Genomic DNA, 23,147 nt, shown 5'->3' with positions numbered 1-23,147 from the left:
CAAAGTTCCGAAAGCTCATGATGTTTATGATGCTGGTTTTTCTGAATTCTTCAGATCAAGCAAGGGTGAAGCCTCAATAAAAGATATTGGGAAAAGGAACGAATGCCTTATTCTCTTGGATCATGAACATTTTGGATATTACGACCCGAATGTACAGGTTGGCTTTGTTTTATTTTGAACCTTTATTCTTATATTTTATTTATATTATTTTATGTTAACAAGAAATCATGGGCTAGTTTTAAATGAATATGAATGAATGAATGTAACTTACTTTATCCTCGCGTGGCCGGAAAACGACAGTCGTTATCACACGGGTTTAACACCTCGTGCCAGCTTACGAATTACCATGTATGTTACTTTGTGGGTAATTATTTTTATTTTAGATTTTTTCTTTACTGTATTTCTGATAATTTAGACAAGCCATTAGTAACCACTGGGTTGGAGCAATTGCCGTGAAGTGTCTTGCCCAAGGACACATACGTCCACAATGGTAGCAGCGACGAGCCTTGAACCCATTAACTCTGGGTTACAGGCAGGCGCGCTAACCACTACGCCACGGCGCCAGGGAATGTTCTTTGTTTGCTGCCAAATGGAACGAGTAAATAGAATAAAAAGGTGTCTCATCTTTTCCCAACTCTATACTATGTATCACAGCATATATATATATTTATATATACAAACTTACTTGAATATATCATACACTACGACGTCATATCCTTCATCCAGCAGCATGGGAACCATAGTAGAACCCAAGTAACCCGCTCCACCAGTTACCAGAACTTTCTTTACATTTTCGTCATCTCGAGTTGCGGTTTTCAAACCAGGATTCATTTTACTATTTTAATTACGGAAAACGGCGCTAGAAATGTATTAACAATGCTTTTCTACTGAAAATAAATACCAACTATTATTTATAGAATATTTAGATGTAAACGCACGCTTGCATAAAATGAACTGATGTCTATTAAAATTTCGTTTCTATATAACCGAACCTGTGTACACGACTTTTCAATGCGATGTAATAATTTTAGAGCGACGACCTAAAAATCTGTTTCGAATTCGTACACGTGCAACTTCCTTTACCGGTGCACGCAGCGATTTGTGAATTATTATCAAGTGCATGTAACTTACATGCATATCCGGGCCGTGGCTTTCACAAAACCTATACTGAGCTATGCAAAGTTACACGAACTACAGCAACAAGTTGCAACGTGTCTTTATAGCGCAATCTGTACTAGATATTCCGGTTTAACTTGCGGCTCCTTATTTCTTAAAGGCCCCGGGGCATGGCAGTAACCACGCGGCGACGAATTTCGCGAAAAAATCTTAGAGATAATTTAACCTTACAGCGCATGTACCAATTATAAAAGAAAATTCGTTTAACTTTTTTTCGGTAACTTTTTACCATGTACTGTAGGCTACATAATATAACTTCTGCAAATTGAGTAGGGCGGGGAAAGATGGGACACCTTTTTGCTCTATTTTCTCGTCTCATTTGGTAGTAAACAAAAAACATTCAGAATTTAAAAACCGTATTCTCAAGACGCCTATACCGATGTTAATTGTTTAAATCACGATTCGGATATTTAGATAATATGTGATAAAGGTGTCCCATCTTCTCCCAGACAACTGAAGGGACACGGGGAAAATGGGACACCTATATATTCTATTTTCTCTTCCCATTTGGTAGTAACCAAAGAATATCGAAAGAATTGTAAGGCCGTATCTTCACGACCCCCATAGAACGTTTTTGATTGTTAAAATCACGATAAGGATATTTGGGTAATATGCGCTAAATTTGTCCCATCTTCTACCAGACTACTGTATACGAAAATTTCTGTAGAGTATACAGTGACACATTTTTATTGGTTTAGCGAATTTGACAGATCGTTTGTGTAAAGAAATTACATTTGAGAAAAGAAATTACACACCAGATTGAAAATATGCATCATATAGAATAACATATACAATGGCCTTTGCTTAAACGAAAGTCTTCTACCACCTTTTTGTCGATTTACTGACAGGCAGCACCAGAGATAAGAATTTGTAAAAACCTCAGAACTTATTCATTGCGGTCTGACCCAGCAGATATTCAACCCATTGTAAACAATGAAGATTATAGAAACATACAACAAATTTCGTGATTCTTTTCCACATATAGGCATATAAAAAAACTTATATACGGACTGCGCCTTGCACTCTCATAGTGCATTGTCTAGTTTAATTGTTGGCCAAGTGTAACTGTGCATTCATGCGCAAACAGTGGTCACGTGGTTTGTTAGTGTGTATAACCATTCAATATATACTATGATACGACGACATATATAGTGATGGGGGTGGGGAAGATGGGACACCTTTAGCACATAATATCCAAATATCCGAATCGTGATTTAAACAATTAACAACAGTCTATGGGAGTCGTTAGGGTACAATTTATTGAAAAAAATCGTTGAACGTTTGTCTAAAAGCAAGTGGGAGGAGAAAATAGATTGAAAGGTGTACCATCTCCCCCCCTCCTACTATGTATTAGGTTGGATTAAATGAAACATGATTTCATTTTTTTCTTGGCAATTAAGAATATTTCTTAGTAATCAGCGAAAATTTACGAAATAGGTAATAAATACTACAAGAGGGCTGTTAATGATTTATAACACTATCAGGAAATATGGGAAATTGTGTGCTAAAGGTATCCCATCTTTCCCGATATCACTATATTATTTTGACACGTCCTCTAATGTAAGACGTGGACTTTAACCGGTTTCTTCTGGTTTAAACCAATTCTAACCAGTCGTATTTGTTTTTAAAATAACACCTTTTGTCAATAATAGGTGCTTCGTTTGACTGCAATGTATAAACAGTATATAAACAGAACACGTTGCAAATGTGATATTATATCAACAAATCACAAGTTTTCTATTTTATTCTATTCTATATGTGTGTGACGTTCCGCAACGAGGCACGCCAGAGATCCGAAAACGTATAGAATCGGCCCATTGAGTTTAAACATAATGTGAACAAAATTGTTGAGAATCTGATTTATTTGCAAAGAAGTTTTTTAAATTAACATAAATCACGATTTTGGAAATAATTTTACACAAAATTAGTAAACAGGAGGTGTTTGTATATGTCAGATTTACAAATTTAGATTATTCTTAATCATCTAAATATTTAGTGAGTGGGGTAAGATAGGACATGTTTTAATTTTCTCTTGTGATTGCACTCTAAAATAGCATTATTAATTGTTAAAATCACGTTTAAGAATTATGTGTTTTAGGTGCTAACAGTATCTCATCCCACAGAACTATATATAGTAAGGGGGAAAGAAGGGACACCTCTGTTTTCGATTAGCTCATCCCATTTGGTGGCAAAAAAAGACATTCATAGAATTATAAAACCTTATCCTTACGACTCCCTTAGGTCGTTGTTAATTGTTTAAAACGCGATCAGGATATTTGGATATGTGTGCTAAAGTGTACCATCTTACTCCAACCTACTATATATACAATTAAAACACTTCGCACACTGGTGCGTCGTCGCTCATGGAGCCATCTTTCAAGCAGAGCAACTTTGCACTGCCAATAACCCGAAATCCCATGTTACAGTCGTAACGTATGAGACCGCCAAACGAGACGTAGTTTTCACCCATGGGGTCGGCTAGGGAGGGGCTTAGTATGTAACCATGCATTGGCGGAGGCGGGACGAGGCAACGAATGTCTGTTATTAATAATAAATGTAAAAGTTAAATTGTTTGTGTGGAAAATGCATATTATAGAACGAAAGGGGCAAAAAATGGTATCTAAAAGAGTAAATGTAAAAATTAAATTTTTGTGTATAAAGTACATATTATAAAACAAAAGGGACAAAAATGAAATCTAAAGTAACAAATGTAATATTTAGATTTTTGTGTATAAAGTAAATGTTATAGCACTAAAAAAAAACAAAAAAATGAATTCCAAGCCATATGCACATTCCTGATGACCAGTTAAAATCGTGATTAAGTGTTTCTTTATAGGCCGGGCTTACACTCGCTGCATTCTTTTTTAGAAAAAAAATGGGGAAAAAATCAGAATAAACGGTTTTAAAAAAAAAATTCAGAATAAACAAAAAAAATCAGAATAAACTGTTTTAAAAAATCTCTGGTACAGATAAACTTTAAAACTGCTTGCTGAAACCGTAATTTTCGTTATCGTAATTGTGTTGCACTGCGTTATACTACCAGTATTATTACGTAAGCTTTACAAAGAATGTAAACTACCATGTGTTCTATAAGAAAGACTAAAACCGGGTTGTTCTACTTCTGCGTCGCTGTGGAATTGAATTTCAAACCAATTTGTTGTGGTAATAATTTCCGCGCCGTTAGATGGCGCCTGATCGCCACAGAACGGTCCCGTTTCTCCAGAATTGTCTCGAATCTGTAGTACAAAAAAAAACAAGTGCTCAAATTATTACCGCAATCAAATACTTTACCAAAAAAATTGCCGTAAAGAAAATTAAAAATTTTTTGTCGGATTAGTGTTACAAAAGTACTCAAATTCCTAAAAAAAACTTTACGCTAAAATAATATAATAAAGAAAGTTTTCTCGGATCTGTGAAAAAGTAACTCATATTGCCGCTGAGTGTAAATGCTTGTTATAGATAAGTAACTTCGTAATTGCAGTAAAATAGAAAATTGCCGCTTGCGGGGGAATTTAAGGTAGCAGTTTAACAAGATAGCGCGACAAGTTAGAACAAAAGCGCGGTCGCTTTAGAAAGTGGGAAAGTTTAGAAAAACTAATCGACCATAATTGCATTCAATTGTTGAACCGTTGCGTGTATTGTTAAATTAAATAAAGAAATAAGACGCTTGCAATAAATGGTGTCTACACTAAAACACAGGTCTAGACATGCTGGTACACAATTAAACTTTCGTAGTATTATCGTACTGTGGGTAAGATGGGACACATCTTCAGAACATATTATCCAAATATACTGATCGTGTTTGAAACAATTAAACCGGTCTATTGGAGTCGCGACAATACGGTTTTATAATTCTTTAAATGTTCTTTGTTTACTACAAAATGGGACGAGAAATGAGAGTGAAAATGTGTCCCATCTTCTCCTACCCTATTATATAAAATATTGAGAACTCACTTTTAGCCAATCGTAAGCGCAAGCTCCAGTATCGTGCGCTTCAACGTGGAAATTCCTGTTGAATTGGAAATGAATTGTTTTTCCAGCATCAGTCTGTGAATAAAATTAAATGCTGTGAATATCAATATATCGCAAACTATTGCAAATAACTTGCTTTATCTTTGCGTGGCGAAAAATCGAACATGGCGGATAAACGATAGTCGTTATAACACACGGGTGTTCTGTTTCATACACCTTGTATGCCTGCTTACGAGTTACAATGCATGTAACTTTGTGGGTGATTGTGTTTTTTTATCGTTGACATTTTGGACAATCCATTAGTGACCACATAGTTATTGAGAAAAACACTTTAACGTTTCAATACGCGTATTTATAGATACTTGTAACCGAGTACGAGGTGTATGAAACAGAAAACCCGTGTTATAACGACTCCTCCACGCAAGTATAATTCAGTTAAAATTATTAAACATTTTAATAGCTACCAATTTTACATTGGAAAATAATCATGTGATTTTGCGATTCGAAATTACCTCGATATGCCAATTGCAGTCGGTTAATCTTGGATAATTGGATGGGTAACCGGGGGAAGTGATAATTCCTTCGTGTTGAAGAATTGTAACGTCCTGGCATAAACCTGTAATGTTATAGTAGGGTATAAGACAGGCTACTCTTGGCACCAATATTTTTTTTCCTGAGTGTTTTCTCTTTTTTTCCTGATTGTGTGAACAATCAACAACATTCTTGTAGAGTCGCGAAAATACGGTTGCCTATTTTTTACCTTTTCTTTGTTTACTAATAAACAGGACAAGGAAATAGAATGAAAACATGCCCCTTCCTCTCCCACCCTACTATATGTCTATGCTTAAAACTCGTTTGAAAAGTAACTTTTCACCTTGCGATCTTGACGCGACAATCTATAGAAGCTCTATAAAACCGTATCCTCACGACCCCCATAGATCAAATTGTAAATTGATAAAACCATGATCAGGTTATTTAGATATTATATGCTTAAGGTGTCTCGTCTCCCCCCACCCTACTATAAACGTTGGCAAAATTTTACCTGTACATGTGTACCCATTCTCGTGAAGCCTGTACCCCGCTTTACACGAGCAATAAAAACCTCCAGGATAATTATTACAATAATGATCGCATTTCCCAACACTTTCAGGTTCATCTGATTTATCGTAAGCTTCTCTCAACTCAGTGCATTCATTACGATCTTTAAAATAAGGTTTAGAATTAATATATGGATGATTGTAACTTGCTTTATCCTCGCGTGGCTGGAAAGTTACAGTCATTAAAACACGCGTGTTCTGTTTCATACACCTTGTGCCTGCTTACTAGTTGCCACATATGTAATTTTTTGGGTGATAATGTTTTGGAGAGAGATGTTGAATTATATACAAACCTACCTTCAGCGTAATAATGCGCTTTAAATCCAACTGGCGGTGACGTCATCGGAAGGTCATTGGAAAAATCACTTACCATTCGTAAGCTTAAAACTTGGGCCGATGAACGGAATTTTTGTGAAACTAGAGCGGGCGCATCCTCCCTATGGAAAGACGCGGTGCATGAACAGTTATTATTAAACTTATTTGTGTTAAGGCAGATTCAGTTTGTCTTTAAATATGATCAAGGCGAACTTTTACATAAATCATTTTCAGCCTTTTCTGTCGTTTAAAAAAAAATATATATATATAAGTCAAATGTTTTGCTTTTTGCTGAAGTATATAATATATCCAAATATTGAGCGCACTTTTATGAAAATATTGACTTCTAATCTATTTATTCAATTCATAGCATCAATATTTATTCTTAGATCCTTCGGGTAATTTAGATTCATATGTGCACACAGTAAACTTATGACAATTATATTAATTGTCAAAATTGTCAGTCATACAGAAACAACAATCTCCCGCAAAGTTACATATGCGTAACTCGTAAGCTGGCACAAGGTGTATAAAACAGAGCACCTCCGTTATATAACGGTTGTCGTTGCGCGCCACGGAAGGACAAAACAAGTTACATTCATTCATTCATCATTACATACCAAAACATTATAGGGTTCCCGCAATATTTTCCTTGGGTTTGATTTGAAGAAAGCGGGCCATCAATAATCTGTAATTAAGGATGAATCGGTAATATTCATTAACTTGCTGGTCCACTAACGAAGTAATATGACGGTATTGTCGCTAATTTTGAATTAAAACATGTCTTGTATATATCTTCCGTTGCATAAAGAATTACAACAATCACCCATAAAGTTATATACGTGGTAACTCATCAGCGGGCGTACAAGGTGTATGAACAACCGTGTTATAACGACTGTATTTTTCCCACGTCATGATAAAGCAAGTTACATTTATTCAGTTCATTCATTCATCACGTAACACATTCTTTTCCTTACTTGCAGATAATCTAATCCACAAACTTCTCCATTCGCGAACGAATCTTCTAGATCAAAAGCAGTGAAATATAGGACCACCCTGTACCCTCTATTCACTGTAATGGTCCACGTATCGTTCAGATTGTTCCCATAAGGCTGCGGGTAACCAGTCGAAGTCAAAAACCCAAAGTTACCGGTTTTTACAACGCGTCTTGCTTCTCCAACAGCGAACAGAAACAGCAATAGATATAACCTATATAAAACATAGCTATTTTTATAAACTGCTTTTAAAGCCTAGTAGCTGTGGGGTAATATGGGACACTGCACCTATATCCCATATTTCCTGATCATTTGTTAAACAATTAACATCGTTACTATTTAGGTTCGAGAGGCTACGTTTAGATAATTTTGTAAGCATTCTTTGTTTACTATCAAATGGAACAAAAAAAAATTAAAACATGTCCTATTTTACCCCAACCTAGTATAAAACTATACGTTTACAAAATTATTGTTATATACCTTTTCATCCTAAGAAAAACAGTAATTTTCAAGCTCGTGATTCCTTGAGCTTTTAGACTGAGATTACTTATAACACGGGTTAGTTGTACAGTCCGCTATAGTTTGAACAGTGCTTAATAATCAACCAAATTTTGTCGACTCAGGAAATTAGCTGATAAGAGATGAGACACGGTCTACTTTTGCCCCATACGTATACAAATATTATTGAACTGAATGCGGGCTGTTGATTTGATTCATTAATATAACATACATATAGACAAATGGGTAGGCTATATATATATACTTACATATGGTAGGGTGGGATAAGATGGGTCGTGATTTCATTTCCTTTATTGTCCCATTTAGTGGTAACAAAGATTGTTTACAGGATTTTATAATAATCAGGAAACCTGGGATTTAGGCGCAAACGATATCCCATTTTACCCTACAGTAATATACGTTTAGTTTCTAAATAGAACAGAACGGGTCGTCGATATTTTGGCAAAGTGGTTAGCGCGCCTGCCCCTAACGTAGAGGTACTGTGTTCAAGTTTGCCCGGTGGTCACTAAAGTGTCTTTTGCATTGGGTTGTTTAAATTGTCAGACATACATTGAAAAAATGAAAAACCTACCTGAAGTAAAATTACCTACCAAGTTATATCCGTGGTAACTCGGGCGCAAGGTGAAACAGAACACCCGTGTACGACTGTACAGATAAAAACGTAAGTAGGAACAGGAAAAGTAATAAAATATTTATGACCTCGAGGTCTAAAAATATAAAAGGGATTTCTTAAAATCCTGTTATGAGTCCTTCGACCTATATTAGGTTTAATAAGCTGGGGAAACTTTGTTAAGTGAATTACAAATACCCCTTTAAGATAACGCGAGTACTGGCCAGCATTAACGATCGAAATATTGATTAGAGTGATTAGCATCAGCAGAAGAGGTGATATAATACACGCAGTTTGAACAGCGCATGTAATAGGGTGGGAAAGATGGGACAATTTCAACATTTAATATCAAAATATTCTGATCGTGCTTAAACAATTAACAACAATATGTTGCAGTTGTGAAGAGACGGTTTTATAACTCTTTAAATATTCGTTGATTATTACCAAATGGGGCGTGAAAGGAGCATAAAAAATGTGTCCCGTATTCCCCCACCCTCCTATATATAAATACGCTCTTTCGTGAAACACGCATGGTAAATACAAAAAATAATGAAATAATGTAGCGATACATAAATAATCCTTATTCAGCATATCGCGCTTTTATATATGAAAAAAAATCAGTTCTGATTTTCTTTCTGCGAGCCTTGCTCTAACCCAATGGTTAAATGGTTCAAGGCTCGTCGCTGCTACCATTGTGGGCGTATGTGTCCTTGGGCAATACATTTAACAGCAATTACTTAAACCTAGTGGTCACTAATGGGGTCGAAACTGTCAGGCATATATTAAAAAAAGAAAAATATGTGTGTAAATTTGTAGAGAATGTTTTTTGTAAGTATATGGATGCCAAAAGTATAAATAACCACCCGTGCAACTGCCGTCCCTGTGGTAGGCAGCAATTATCGGTAATTTGCTTCATCGAGATTGTAATTAAGGTTGTCCAAACTGTTAAATTGTGTTGAAAATAACCGTGACGTGATACTGTCTGTCGTTGTTATATGCTATACGTGAGAATAAATACGCCTGTGACTCATTTCAACAACTATGTTATCTTGTGGAGGCGGAAAATAGCATTTCCTGTTTCAAAAGCCCACGGTGTACAACAAACCCACTCCTAGTGTAGGCTACTCATGCTTACTATATTGCTGTACTGAGGGAGAAGACTGAACACCTTTAGCACGTAATATTTAAATATCCTGATCGTGCTTTAAACAATTAACAATGGTCCACAGGAGTCGTGAATATACGGTTTTATAATTCTTTGTATGTTCTTTGTTTATTGCCCAAATGGATCAAGAAAATAGAACGAAAAGGTGTCCCATCTTTCCCCACCCTAATATATATATATATACATATTAATATTATTAAGTAACGTTAATATTTTAAATATTTAAAAATTGCTAGTGTCCGATCAGATACCAAGTAAAACGTTTTAATAAAAATTAACAAAACAAATCTTTTTCACGTTGGTATTACAAAGACTAAAAAAAATGGTTTTAGTGTGTGGTAAGCTATACCTACAAAAAATACGTTTTTTTTTGTTCTTCAAAAACAGCAGATTCAACAAGTCGCGACAGCTTATCTTACTCCACGAGCTACTTACGTGACAACAAAAGAAATTTCCCTTTCTATTTTTGAATGTAGGTAAAGCCCTGTGGCGTGGAAAGCCACGGGACCTGGATTTAAAACCTTAGAGTCTTAGACCTTCGCAAAACAAGCCTCTTCACTTACTGTGTACACTGTCTGGCCAAATAACATTCGCAATAAAATGAACGAAATGGGTTTATTTATTTTTAAGATTAAAGTTGGTGAGAAAATGATTTCATTTTATAGAAGATTACATGAAGAATTGAAAAATCCAAAGTAACACTATATATTTCATTTTTTTAAAGGATGCAACCGTTATTTTATTACGTTTATATACACACCATGTGTTAACCGTTCAATAAGCTTTTTATACGTAGCTTTATACGGTAAATATGATTCAGTACTACTCAAATGTTTTAACACTATATGCTACATAATTTCTGCCAATTTCACAGAAAAGATTTATTTTAATTGCACACGTACAAGCATGCATTACATGCGTACCGAAACCAAAACGGTATGGGAGTTTTGAGTAGTACTGCGCCAATTCATCACTTTTAATTCGTGATTTTGCTGGAAAATAGGTAAGCAAGCAGGGATGCAGCTACCATGACAACTGTGACAGGCGGCTTCACAACAAAAGCGTCACTTCCGGTGTTGCAACCATCTGTAATATGTCCGGCATAACGAAATGAAGAAATAGCAAAATATGAATTTTGTTTTAAACTATGTTGTATAGGATAGACCTAAATCCAATATTTGCTGATCATACTTTAAACATTTAACAACGCTCTTTTAGAGTAGCGGAGATACGGTTGTAAAACTCTGTAAATATTTTCAGTTTACTACCAAACGGGAAAAGAAAAGAGAATGAAAACATGAAAAACATAGACCATATTACTTCGCCTTACTATATTTTCGACTATATTTTCACACTATTTTTGTATTTTTAAATAATCTGTGTCTACATTAGAAAGTAATATAGTTAGGGTGGGAGAACATAGACACCTTTTTATTCTACTTTGTCGTCCCATTTTGTAGTGAACAAAGAACATTCAAACTACTACAAAACCGTATATCCTTACAACTCACATAGACCGCTGTTAAATGTTTAAAACTGATTAGGAAATTATGTGCTAAAGGTGACCCATCTCCCCACGCTACTATATATCATAAATACCTGTTGAGCATTCAGATGTACATGTGTTTAATCCAAGAATGACCAAACATATTTCAGCAATCCTTGGTGAACACCCTCTCACGACCGTGTAGATTTGTCGACCTACAGAAATTGTGGTTGGTAAATGATAGGACAAAATACGAATCCTATTTTTTAAAATATAATAAACACCTATACGGCTTGTTAGAAATTTATGCCATGTATATAACATTGCATAATTTTTATTTATCTCCTAGAAAACAATAGCGGGAGTCATATTATTTAAAAAAAGAGAAGGGAATCAACAGAAAAAAAACGATAGTTGTTAAAACACGCTATAAATGAATCATAAATGTTCATTAAAAAGAGCGTCAGAAACCCGTAGCTGTTATAACGCTTAAAACGTGTAATAGCAAAAAATATGTTGTTAATACACGCTATAGATAAATGTACATTAGAAAGAGCCTCAATTAAAAACCCTAACTGTCAAACTCGAGATAATGTAAGCTAATAATGCTATGTACCTAAAACAGTTCCTCGGGCCGATACAGCAGAGCACACTGGCTTGTCCGGTGGGCAAGTTATCAGGTGGTTAGCAGATACTTGATTTGGAGCACACGAACTGGTGGAAGGTTGGAAATCATGATATGTGCAGTTGTAGCACTGAATGGCATTTCCTGTGAATTATGGTACTATTAATAAAGTGTATAACAACGAACTTCTTCATGTTCAATTAAATAATAACAGGGTGGGGCAGGATGATACGTGATTTTATCTCTTTGTTCGTCCCATTTGGCAGTGAACAAAGAATATACACATAAACATACAACCGTACTGTCCTCGTGACTTTAAAATATCGTTCTAAATTGTTCAAAACACGATCGGGAAATATGAATTTAGGTTCTTAGTATGCCATCTTACCTCACAGTAATACATTTATAAAAACTACTATTCGATATAAATAAATTCTTAATTTATACTTTATACCTCCAGTAACAAAAAGCAACAGGGCAGTTAAAATCAGTAGGGAGTTCATCTTAAACGAATGTAGTAATTGATGAATATACTTGACTTGTTTGGAACTTATACTTTTTGCTAATACTTAATTATAGCACTGTAAAAACAGAGATACTAGCGTAATATAATGGGGTTTTATAAGCCACACAAAAGCATAATAAAATAATGCCTAAAAAACAGCATTTCCTGCTAATGATGTTGTGTAACACCACGGTACTGACGCAACACTGTGTAACACTATAGTCTCACACTGAAACTTTCCGGAGTTACTAGCGTAGTATAATGGGGTTTTATAAGCCACACAATAGCGTAATAAAATAATGCCTAATAAAACAGCATTTCCTGCTACTGATGTTGTGTAACACTACGGTACTGACGCAACACTGTGTAACACCACGGTCTCACACTGAAACTTTCCGTTCTTCGTTTCTGTATTTGTAGGATGTCGCATAACAAACACGCTTTCGGCACACCGCACTACAAATGTGGTATCCTGTACTTTTGCTGTTTACATTTACGCACATTATTGTTTCCAATAGAAGTTTCGCTAATATTTAAACCTAAATGACTCGTTTGTCTGCTAGGTGTAGCGACCACCTTATTCTCTTCCAATTAAATATAAATCTGTTTTCCAGGAAAGTGTCTTTTAACAACTGTTGTTTTGGCGCTATATCCTGGTTTCTTATAAAATATTTCTAAATTATTGCTACCGAAATCCAAGAGGCAAATAAAATTAACATTATTATACATTTACCACTGGCTTAAGGTCTTCTGCTAAACAAACAACTTTATTTTGAAAGTTAGTCCCAACATTTACAATACAACATCAAACCACTGTCTCTCCTAAAACTGGACGGACTAAACCCGTGACCAAACTGGTGCGCTTCTTTCTGGGCGGTGCGTCCTAAAGGACGCCACAGGGCAACTACATATTTCTTAAAGCCAGTCATGCAAACAAGGGCCCTTAGGTTTACAGTAAAGGAAATGGTTTAAGTAAAGGGCATAGTTAAAAGAGAGAGACATGCTCCTACTCTACTGTATGCGTGGGCGATTCCGATGTAAAACCCGTGTGTGCAACTGGTATGAAATTGAAATTTCCCTACGTGGTAACAATTTTACATTCTTTACGATTAACATTTTAAGAAATAGGGGACGAGGTCTTTTTTATAGTAGGGTGGGGGAGATGAGACACCTTTCTATTCTATACTATGTTTACGTCCCATTAATAGAAAACAGAGAACATTTTGTTGGTTATCCAAACACAATCAGGAATTTTTTGATATTATGTGCGAATGGTGTTTTTTTGCCACACAGCAGCATGTGACAATTGATTTATTCGACATCCTGAATTTCGACGCTGTCAGGCGATACAACAACTGTTATGTCTGCGCCACGAGGATAAAAAGTTGCATTCATTTATTCAGTGCAGCTAGACCGTTTAGTAAATTAATCAACGTTTATTTTTGTTTTTTCGTTTTTTCCGTGCGACACAATTTAGTGAAGACATTTTTAACTTCTTATTTAACACTGGGATTAAGCACTATATTTTTAATCGACAGGCAGTCACGTCAAGCCAAAACCTCAATTCACAACAACAAGCCAAAAAAACACTTTTTTCAGTATACGCACTCTAGAAAGCAGCTGTAATGCGAACATAAATTATGGCACCGCAGGAGCTCGAACATTTAACACGCGAACAGAATACTTGTTTTAAAGCAGCAGTTTTTTAAATACTGAACCCACACAGTTGACACTCTATTTAGGCAGAAAATAAAAACGGTTAGATTATGAATGCGAATGTAATGAATGAATGAATGTAACTTACTTTATCCCCGCGTGGCCGGAAAACGACAGTCGTTATCACACGGGTTTAACACCTCGTGCCAGCTTACGAGTTACCATGTATGTTACTTTGTGGGTTATAACTTAAAACGACTAACAACTAATAACAACCAAAGTATAGTAACCTTACCGCTATACTGCTAACACTGAAATAAACTTAAATGACGAACGCATGGCCAGACGAAACACGAGAAAACCCATAGGAATGTAAATTGCAATTAACGTGGGATGTAAAACGCGCGGCAGCATCCGCAACGGTTCGCTTAAAGAGAATTCAGAGTGACGCTGTAGCTTACAATATTACATACAAATTACAATTATCTATCACTAACCATAGCTAATTCGGTACGTACTTTTAACTTATTGTAGGCTTATGGAGAGTTGTAAATAAGCTAACCTGACGTACAATTTGGATAATGATGCATTCTGAACTACTGTCGCATGCTAGTGCTAAAACAGCTGCAAACATAAAACCTACTGTATAATTGCACTTGCATGCTGTTTGTCTCATGTTAGGTTTTAGTTATTTAGATTAGTTCTTAATTAATTTATAGACCACATTAAATTATTTATTTACATTTTTTTACATTCTCTTTTTACAGACTCATTATCATTAATTCATCACTTTAGAAATATTTAAAATTATTTTCTTTTTTTCTTCATTCATTCTCTTTAAGAGATAGTTTCTTAGTGCAGTATATGTGACTCTCAGTAAATATTATGCTGCACCCCTTCTTATGTGACGAAATGCGAGTACCAGCGTCACCAAGCGACCAAAACCTGATTAACCAGAATCGTAAAGATTTAGAATTCTAAAATTAGTAAAAACTGTCGATTAGTTTTGTGGTTTTAAAATCGATTATTATGTTTATTCAAAAAGTTTTCACTCTATAATATATTGAACATGTAATTTATTTACACATTAAACTTTGCATGTGATTTCGTATGCGTTACGCGAATGCCCACGTGTATAGATACAGCAACGTACCACTTGACATATATATATGTAAATATGTTTAAATATTTTTAACTTCATTTAACATATTTGTTTTTTGTATAGGTGGTGGAACCTTGGTTTCTCCATCACAGAATAGTGCTTACAACAATTGCCTTTGGCCCTCCTATTCCAAGGAGTGTAAAAAACCTCGAAGGAAAAAATCCTTCGTTTTCAATCTCTTCAGCAAGTTGAAAACCTTTCCCAAAAATTTGAAAACACATCAAGAAAAATTATTTTTTTTATTCTTTTGTGTACAAGTATGGCTTTCTAATTTTCTTTACCAAGATGAATCTATCTGTTGTTCAAATAAACCACCGGGTCCGAGAGGCCAAATACTCGTCAAACTTTTATGTCTGTGTCTCCAACAATGTCAACCAGAAACAGCTCCGTCCCTCCCTCCAAATGTCCCAGTTCTGAGACAGTTTGCATAAAAAAAGAAGGTATGTCGTATGTGAATGTGTAACAAACTGTCGGATTAAATTTTCAGCTAAGTCTAATATGAATATCATAGTATTAAGTATTAGCATATTTATTTTCTTGAGTTTAATCAATTTTTTTAGAAGTTTTATATCCAATTTGTCATTTTATGTGTTTATTGTAACTTATTGTACAGTTTACCTATTCTGTTCTTAAACCTTGTTAAACAAATATTTTATAATATAAGTCTGCAAAAAAACGGTTCAAGCAAACTCATAGCGTAAAAAGTAATTTGAAATTGAGGTTTTTAATTATAAAAATATGCATATACCTATTTCTGCCTATCCTGCTTTTTCAAAAACTGAGTGCCTGTTAAGTGGATCATCCATAAAAACTCTTCATTCATATTCAGATCGTAGTCGAGCCAATTATTCTGGTAAATCATACAACAAGCAACGTCAAGAAAGCGGAAACTTCGCTGCTAGTTCACGGCCAAACACCAAGTTTAATAATAATGGAAATCGTTCATATAAACCCCGAGATTCAAGGGGTGGTGCCGGAAATTGGGGTGGGAGAAGAAATCAGGTGAATAATGGGGTTTAGATGTGGTAGCGGGGTAGCATTTGTTGAGTCTGTAATTTTTTTAACAAAATGATAATATAATATAGATATACTAAAACAAAATTCAGGTTTGAATCCCCCTTTTTTAATGTGCCACTGGTCAAGACTGTTATTTTGGTTTAATTCTCTAAGGTGCTGCATGTTTATATGCATATTAATTAGATGAATTCATATTAGTAGTCTTGTCTATAATATATCACTCTACAAAAATAATTACAAACTTACACAGTATTATGCAGATTAAGCATATAATTACAAATTACAACAAATACAAACAAAAATTGCAGATGATAAAAAATCGTCAAGATGAGTTTAATCCTGTTTCAACGGAAATTAAACAAGGGAAGAAAGTGAATTTGAACCATCTTCTAAACTTCTCATATGAGAGCATGGAAGATGAGAGAGGAAGTGGAAGAAACTATCGCTCTCATCAGATGCATAAGGAAACATTTAACAAGGAACAATACCTACAAGCCAAGTATGTGTTGTGTGTCAGTACTAGATGGAAAAATTTTCTTTTTTATATGTATGTGGCAAAAAATCATGTTTTAATCAAAATCTTAAATCTTCTGGTAAAAAAGTAGGGATTTTAAACTGTTAAAATCAATAAAAATTCAAAACCATAAATACAAATGTGTTACAAAGAGATTTTGCAGTTGTTAATATTTATATACATTATAATAAACTAATTCTCCAGCTGCCAGTTTATTGTAAAGGAAGGTGAAGATTACAGCTTTTATCTGGGTGATAGTGACCTACCTATGTCATGGGAACTCATAGAAAAAGTGGTAAGCTTACTTTTTCACATAAAATACTAAGTAATTTTGCAATCCAATATAAAAAAGTTCTGCTATATTATAAATATTTTCTTTTCCAATGAAATACCCAAAAAAATTCTAATAAAATGCAACAGAAAAATTTTAATATTAAAAACGAAACAATTTATAATGTACATGGTTCAACATGTTACAGAATATGTGGAGCTCAGAGACCCCATCATGCCCAATATGCTTGTATGAACCAGAAGTGTCTTGTGTAACTAAATGTGGGCATATATACTGCTGGCCGTGCATCCTCCATTATTTAGCACTAGACAACAAAATGTCAAGGATTTGCCCAATCTGTCATGTGTCTGTCAAAAAAGATGATTTGAAAAGGTAAGTTTTATGTTTTTACTTTTGTTCGTGTCTAAAGTTTTGAACAATAAATATGTTTCTTTATAATTGAAGTGTTTTTAGGGCTTGCAGACAAGATTTTTTTTACTTCATAATATATTTGACATATAAGTTTTGACATATAAGTTGAGCAACAAAAATATGAGTTACGTAAATATAAAGAGTAAAAACAATTTCCAAAATCTTAGCACCTAAATCCCATATTTCTAATCATGTTTTGAACAATTAACAACACTCTTTTGGAGTCATAAGAACAAGGTTAAATAGTTCTGTAAATATTCTTTGTTTACTACCTAATAGGACAAAAAAGAGAATAAAAACATGTCCCATCTTAGCCCACCTTACTATAATGTTATACAGTTTTTTGTTTTCTACCAAAAGAATAAAAAATAGAATGAAAAATATCCCATATTACCCCGCCTTACTATAATGTTATAATAACTCTCTTGTCCGTTCCATCAGCGTTTCCGTGTACAAGGACGCTGCTCACAAAAGCCAGAGTGTGATTACAATGAAACTGATGAAACGCTCACGTGGTTCTGCTGTGTCTATCCCTGTTAGTCAGGATGTTACCAACTCAAAACCAATGGATTATAAATTTACAAATTGTGCCATCAACACAATACAGGTAAGTGGATAAATTTAAGCTGATATTTTTACACGAATTTTATTTGGTTTTATTTTTACCTATAATATACAATACAATACAGTATATATCGATTTTATTTTATTATAATTGATTACAGTCAAAATATGTAAGACATTTTCACAAACAATAGGTAACTTAAGAGTTGCAAGTTGCAACAACTTGCAAGACATATTGAATAAATAAGTTAATAAATGACACTTGTTTATTCAATGGCAAAAAAGGCCATCTTGCCCTTAATATTGCATGCAGTCAGCAAGTTTACCTATTGGTTCAAATGTTTACTCATTAATGCAGTGTGGAAATGTTAGGGCAGGTTTTACTGTAAATTTTAGGGTAGTTTTTAGGTAAATTTAAAGTTTTTAGGGTATCCTGCCACCCCAGGATTGGCGCCTATGCTCTGCACAGTGCATACTCATTTTGGCACCTGTGTCCACATTAAAGCATTGTTTTATTATTTCATGCAGTTGTCAATACTGCAGTGATAGCTTACACATCATAACATGCAGTTTGTATAAACAGGAACAGCGTAACCACAAGTTCCTGGTAGGCACGGCTAATGATATTGCTGATAATATTGTGAGGATTGAGATTGAACAACTACAGTTTAAACTTGCTACAGAAACAGATGTAAGTATTATTAATCATCTATGTCTTTATTTTTTCAATAATAAAAACACCTATGTCTTTATTTATGTGTATACAGCCACACTAAAAGCAGATAACACCGACGCTAAAAAATAATGAATGTCATTTTTAAAAAATTACTAATTTAGTAATCATTAAAATTTATATAAATATTAATAAATAATTAAATAAATATATATACACTGTACACTTTTTCAGTAAAACCTTTTTTGTTATGCAGGAAACAGAGAAAAGTTTCATCCAACTTGCATTGGATTTATGCAGGGAAAGGCTGAAGCTTTTAGAGCAAACTATTTCTGGTATGTACAATGTATGTATAATACTGTATAGTACAAATTATTTCTGGTATGTATTTTTTGGGTATATTTTAAACTTTTAAAACTGAATTACCAGCATACGTACATTGACACAGATTAATACTATCCTACTTTTCTGTTCTAATATCTAAAAATATTTATTTTCAAAATTGGGGTTATTTAATTGTTTCCATAATATGAAGAAACAGATGACCAATCAACAACAACAAATGAAGTCAACAGCCTAAACCAAAACAACGAATCAAATGTTGATATTGAAACTGAAGCGAAACAACAAGCGCAGAATTATTACTTTTACCAGGTGGGGTATGCATTAAATCTTATTTTTGTTTTTTTTTGTAGTATGAAGTCATAGTACAATGGTTAGCGTGCATGCCTCTAACAATGTCTAACCCATAGGTTATGGGTTCAAGGCTCGTTGCTGCTACTGTTGTCAGCATATGTGTCCTTAGACAAAACATTTTTATGTACCTTATACACTAAATAAAATTCAGCCCATATATTACTCTTGTTTACTCTTTTAAGTCTTTTTTTTTATTTTTTTGTTACTTACGAAATAAATATGTTAAACTAAATAAATATTTTACATAAAAACCTGCAAAAAATGATTGAATTAATCTCAAAATGTACGGAAAAAGATGGATTTTTACTTCAAAACTATATAAAAAACTGTTAGAAAATTAAATTGTTTTTTAGTCGAATGATGGTCAACACATTTATCTACACCCCATCAATGCAAAATGTATCAGCCACCAGTATGGTAGTTTTGAAAACTGTCCGACTGAAATTACAGCCAAGATATTGGAACTGGAAAGATTTACAATGAATGAGGTTTAATTGGTTTATGTTGTTTATACTGTGAATAGGTTATTTGGTTTATGTAAAAACAGCTGTATATATATATGTTATTATGTATCATTGGTTGTCATATATATATAGTTAGTACAAAACTTTAAACCCTTTTTAGGGTTAATGCTATTACTTTGTGGCCGTATGTGTCCTTGACACTTCATGATAATAGTGGTAACTTATGGGTTGTCTAAATTCCCAGTCATACAGAAAAAATAATCACTCGCATAGTTACATACATGCCGGTAACTCATAAGCTGGTAGAGGTGTGTCGTGTGGGAAACAGTGCACCCGTGTTACAACGACCACACTACATTACCAATCATATCTTGATGGTTAAATTTCTAAAACTAAAATTCTAAAATTATTGTAATTTTTTGATCTTTGTTACCGTAATCGAAGACTAAATAAAGTAATTTATTCATCACAGTCAACAAGAAAGCGACATCGTCACCTGTCCCATCTTCCCCTTTCACTTGAGTTCCACATCGCCGAACTTGACCTTCGGCCTCCGTTAGTCTCCACGGCAACACTGGCTTTTTTCCGTGAGGGTTTGGAGCGAAAAGCAGCACAGAGGAAGAAAAAGGCTCGGGACGAGAAAAGGATTTTAAGGAAGACGCATAATGAAGAGATGCGGAAACAAGGAAAATGTACGATATGTCAAAAATTTATTATATATATTTATATATATATGTACAAAGTCTACTTGTTAAAGTTTGCTTGTTTGGATAGTGGGCCAAACGTGCCTAAATCCCAGGTCCTCAACAATGACCTTATAGTAGAATCACTAATTTTTCAACTTTCTTTAGACCCAGCTGCTCGCATCAGTTTAGAAAGTCAGAAGCAATTTCCGCACGTCCATGTCTCCAACCCTGCTCCTGCTTCTGGAGGATCTTTCTCTGTTCTTCTTGCATCACCCGGATCACCTGATAGCTCCCTGTCATCTTACATCGCATCTGCATCATCTAACGAGTGTTGTGAGGTCCGGGATACTCCCAGTCCAATATCAACTGTTGGAAGTGAAGAGAATGTAACCGCTGGACCATCTTTTGCTCAGGTAAGTTCAAAATAGGAAAATTATCTGTTAGTCATATTTGTCAAATTATTAGATGGTCATTGGTTTTAAGATATATTCTATTCTATATGGTGAGGTCATACAGTGAGGCAAGTAATGGGACCTGGAATTTAGTAGTTGGCTCGTTATTCAATTGGTTATAAGTTTCACCTCAATTTTGCAATATATTTGTCTTTTGATGTTTCTGTAAATGTAAACTTTAATTTTAGAGTTGGACAGAATACTATGTGTTCTTCAATGCTTTGGTTTATGTAAATTTAGATATTTTCCTGCTTAAAAATGTTCCCAATTATTGGGGGGAATTTGATTTTTCTATTTACCAAAAAAACATATTTTAGTTTTTTTCTATTTATTTTAACTATACAACATTTTTTTAATTAAAAATTATTTAAAAGAAAATGTTATTTGTTTATTTTTTTTTACTAGATGTTGAGACACTCAAACGATCAACCAACATGGCCAAGACTCGCATCTTACTCCTGCCCTCCAGTGGCCACATCATCATCATCAGCTCCTCTTATGGAGGTTGATGCTGATCCCAACTACATCCCTCCTCCATCCTACCAGTCATCTTTCGGGGATGCTCTCTGCTCCGCTCTGGATAATCTGGATGCGGGATCTTCGGAGCAAGGAAGCAAAAAGAAGAAGAAAAAAAGCAAAGGAAAGAAAGTTCTTCTGTTTAGCACAGCAAGTCAGCAGTTTCAGTAAATAAAATGTTTAAGAAATTATAAAAGAAAAAAGAATTTGAATTGATAAACTTAAAAAACAAATAAAAATATTTTTAAAAATAAACCTAAAAATGTTTTTCTTTAATTCAAAAAGTCCTGTCGGTAAAGGGAAGTTAAATTAATAAAGTTGAAAAAATAATAAAATAAACTTTGGAGAAAAAGTTTTAAATTAAAAAAACTTCTATTTAGTACAGCTAGTCAGAAAAGTTTCAGTAAAACAGAATTTAAATTAAAAAGTTCAGATTAAATTTTACACTGAATAATTTAGTAATTAAGTGTGCAAGTTTACTCTGTAAAAAAAAAATGGTCAAAATTGAATTGAATTTGCCATCTGCTTTACTGGCAATATTTACTTGTTTATAATTTATGCTGTAATTCAAAAATGCTCACATTTGTGTAAAATAAACAACAAAAACGTCATTTTTTACAATGTGTATGTACATAATATAACAGCCTTTGCAAAATTTTCTGCGAAATGCTTGTTCAAATTTTAAATTTTCCTTATTTGAGTGGCTTAATTCTGATTTTTTAAAAAATGTATTGTGTTGTAAGCATTTTGGTGTTGGTAAACGGTTTCTAAAATTGCAAAGATTTAAATTCCTAATATGCCACATTGCATGCACGGTGTATGTTTTGGTAATGGAGCATATAAATGCGTAATTTGTTGTCTTATTTGTAAATATTTTGGCGTGTAAAAAATAAAAATGCCCGAAATATGTACATTGCTTCTTAAATGGTGTTTAGAAAGAATTTCAAATTAATGTTATTGCGTGGGGGGAATCGTCAGACGTTGCAGAGCTACGGTCTACACTCGTGCTCGCCAATTCTTTTTTTATTACCACGTAGCTAAATAGGATGGGGTAAAATGGGACACATAGATACGAAATATAAAACTTACGTGTCAACAGTACCCACAGTACTGTATATATTTAAAACTGAAACAATGTTTTAGACATTATCAAGAATTTTTAATAATAGAATTTGCAGAACAATATTAGGTGGCTATAATTGGTTTTATTACACTTATTATTGTCTAATTTTTCTCTGGTTTGGAAAATAGGTGTTTAAGCAAACATAGATCTATTCATCAGGTTTAACTTGGTAATGTATTATAACAAAAAATGAAGAAAAAAACAAAAACAACCCACAAAGTTACATAAACCAACATGGTATTTCGTAAGCTGGCACGAGTTGTGTGAAACAAAACACCCATGTTATAATGACTGTCGCTGCTCCCTCAAGCGAGGATAAATAAGTTTACTACTACTACGTATCTTACTTTATCCTCGCGTGGCTGGAAAACGACAGTCGTTATCACACGGGTTTAAGACCTCGTGCCAGCTTACGAGTTACTATGTATGTTACTTTGTGAGTGATTATTTTTTTTG

The 23,147-nt window shown here is 34.2% G+C and overlaps 4 protein-coding genes across 5 annotated transcripts in view; 1 reads left to right on the top strand and 3 right to left on the bottom strand.

Annotated features, from left to right (window-relative positions):
* Positions 1–898, bottom strand: part of LOC100181453 (UDP-glucuronic acid decarboxylase 1-like) — a 4,527-nt gene extending 3,629 nt beyond the window's left edge. Inside the window, exon 1 of the mRNA XM_009860706.3 lies at positions 686–898. Within this exon, the coding sequence (XP_009859008.1) occupies positions 686–831 (146 nt within the window). The 5' untranslated portion in view covers positions 832–898. The remainder of the gene's footprint in view (positions 1–685) is intronic.
* A 2,122-nt stretch (positions 899–3,020) lies between these two features.
* Positions 3,021–8,261, bottom strand: LOC100186241 (mannan-binding lectin serine protease 1-like). The gene is made up of 9 exons (XM_002129461.4): positions 8,036–8,261; positions 7,538–7,769; positions 7,181–7,248; positions 6,543–6,682; positions 6,191–6,349; positions 5,661–5,764; positions 5,131–5,223; positions 4,256–4,412; positions 3,021–3,714 (listed from the first exon to the last, which is right to left on the bottom strand). The coding sequence occupies exons 1-9, from the start codon at positions 8,041–8,043 to the stop codon at positions 3,506–3,508; spliced, it is 1,170 nt and encodes a 389-aa protein (XP_002129497.1). The 5' UTR covers positions 8,044–8,261; the 3' UTR covers positions 3,021–3,505.
* A 2,184-nt stretch (positions 8,262–10,445) lies between these two features.
* On the bottom strand, positions 10,446–12,622 carry LOC100179119. The gene is made up of 4 exons (XM_002129395.5): positions 12,415–12,622; positions 11,952–12,104; positions 11,449–11,550; positions 10,446–10,935 (listed from the first exon to the last, which is right to left on the bottom strand). The coding sequence occupies exons 1-4, from the start codon at positions 12,461–12,463 to the stop codon at positions 10,826–10,828; spliced, it is 414 nt and encodes a 137-aa protein (XP_002129431.1). The 5' UTR covers positions 12,464–12,622; the 3' UTR covers positions 10,446–10,825.
* A 2,595-nt stretch (positions 12,623–15,217) lies between these two features.
* On the top strand, positions 15,218–22,479 carry LOC100187015 (RING finger protein 10). 2 transcript variants are annotated; one of them, XM_002129653.5, is made up of 13 exons: positions 15,218–15,723; positions 16,113–16,285; positions 16,609–16,799; positions 17,019–17,109; positions 17,294–17,478; positions 17,959–18,124; positions 18,665–18,772; positions 19,011–19,089; positions 19,290–19,408; positions 19,804–19,938; positions 20,387–20,606; positions 20,766–21,013; positions 21,458–22,479. In XM_002129653.5, exons 1-13 carry the CDS (start codon positions 15,633–15,635, stop codon positions 21,737–21,739), a joined length of 2,088 nt encoding a protein of 695 aa, XP_002129689.1. In that variant the 5' UTR covers positions 15,218–15,632; the 3' UTR covers positions 21,740–22,479. The 2 variants fall into 2 exon arrangements, with proteins under 2 accessions (XP_002129689.1, XP_018668056.1); XM_018812511.2 differs by having other exon boundaries at positions 15,305–15,723; positions 19,296–19,408.
* Positions 22,480–23,147: the final 668 nt, after the last annotated feature.

This window comes from Ciona intestinalis, chromosome 7 (assembly GCF_000224145.3).
Source record: "Ciona intestinalis chromosome 7, KH, whole genome shotgun sequence".
NCBI classification, from domain to species: Eukaryota; Metazoa; Chordata; class Ascidiacea; order Phlebobranchia; family Cionidae; genus Ciona; species Ciona intestinalis.
Note: the sequence above shows the minus strand (reverse complement) of the source record. Positions and strands in the feature narration are given on the sequence as shown.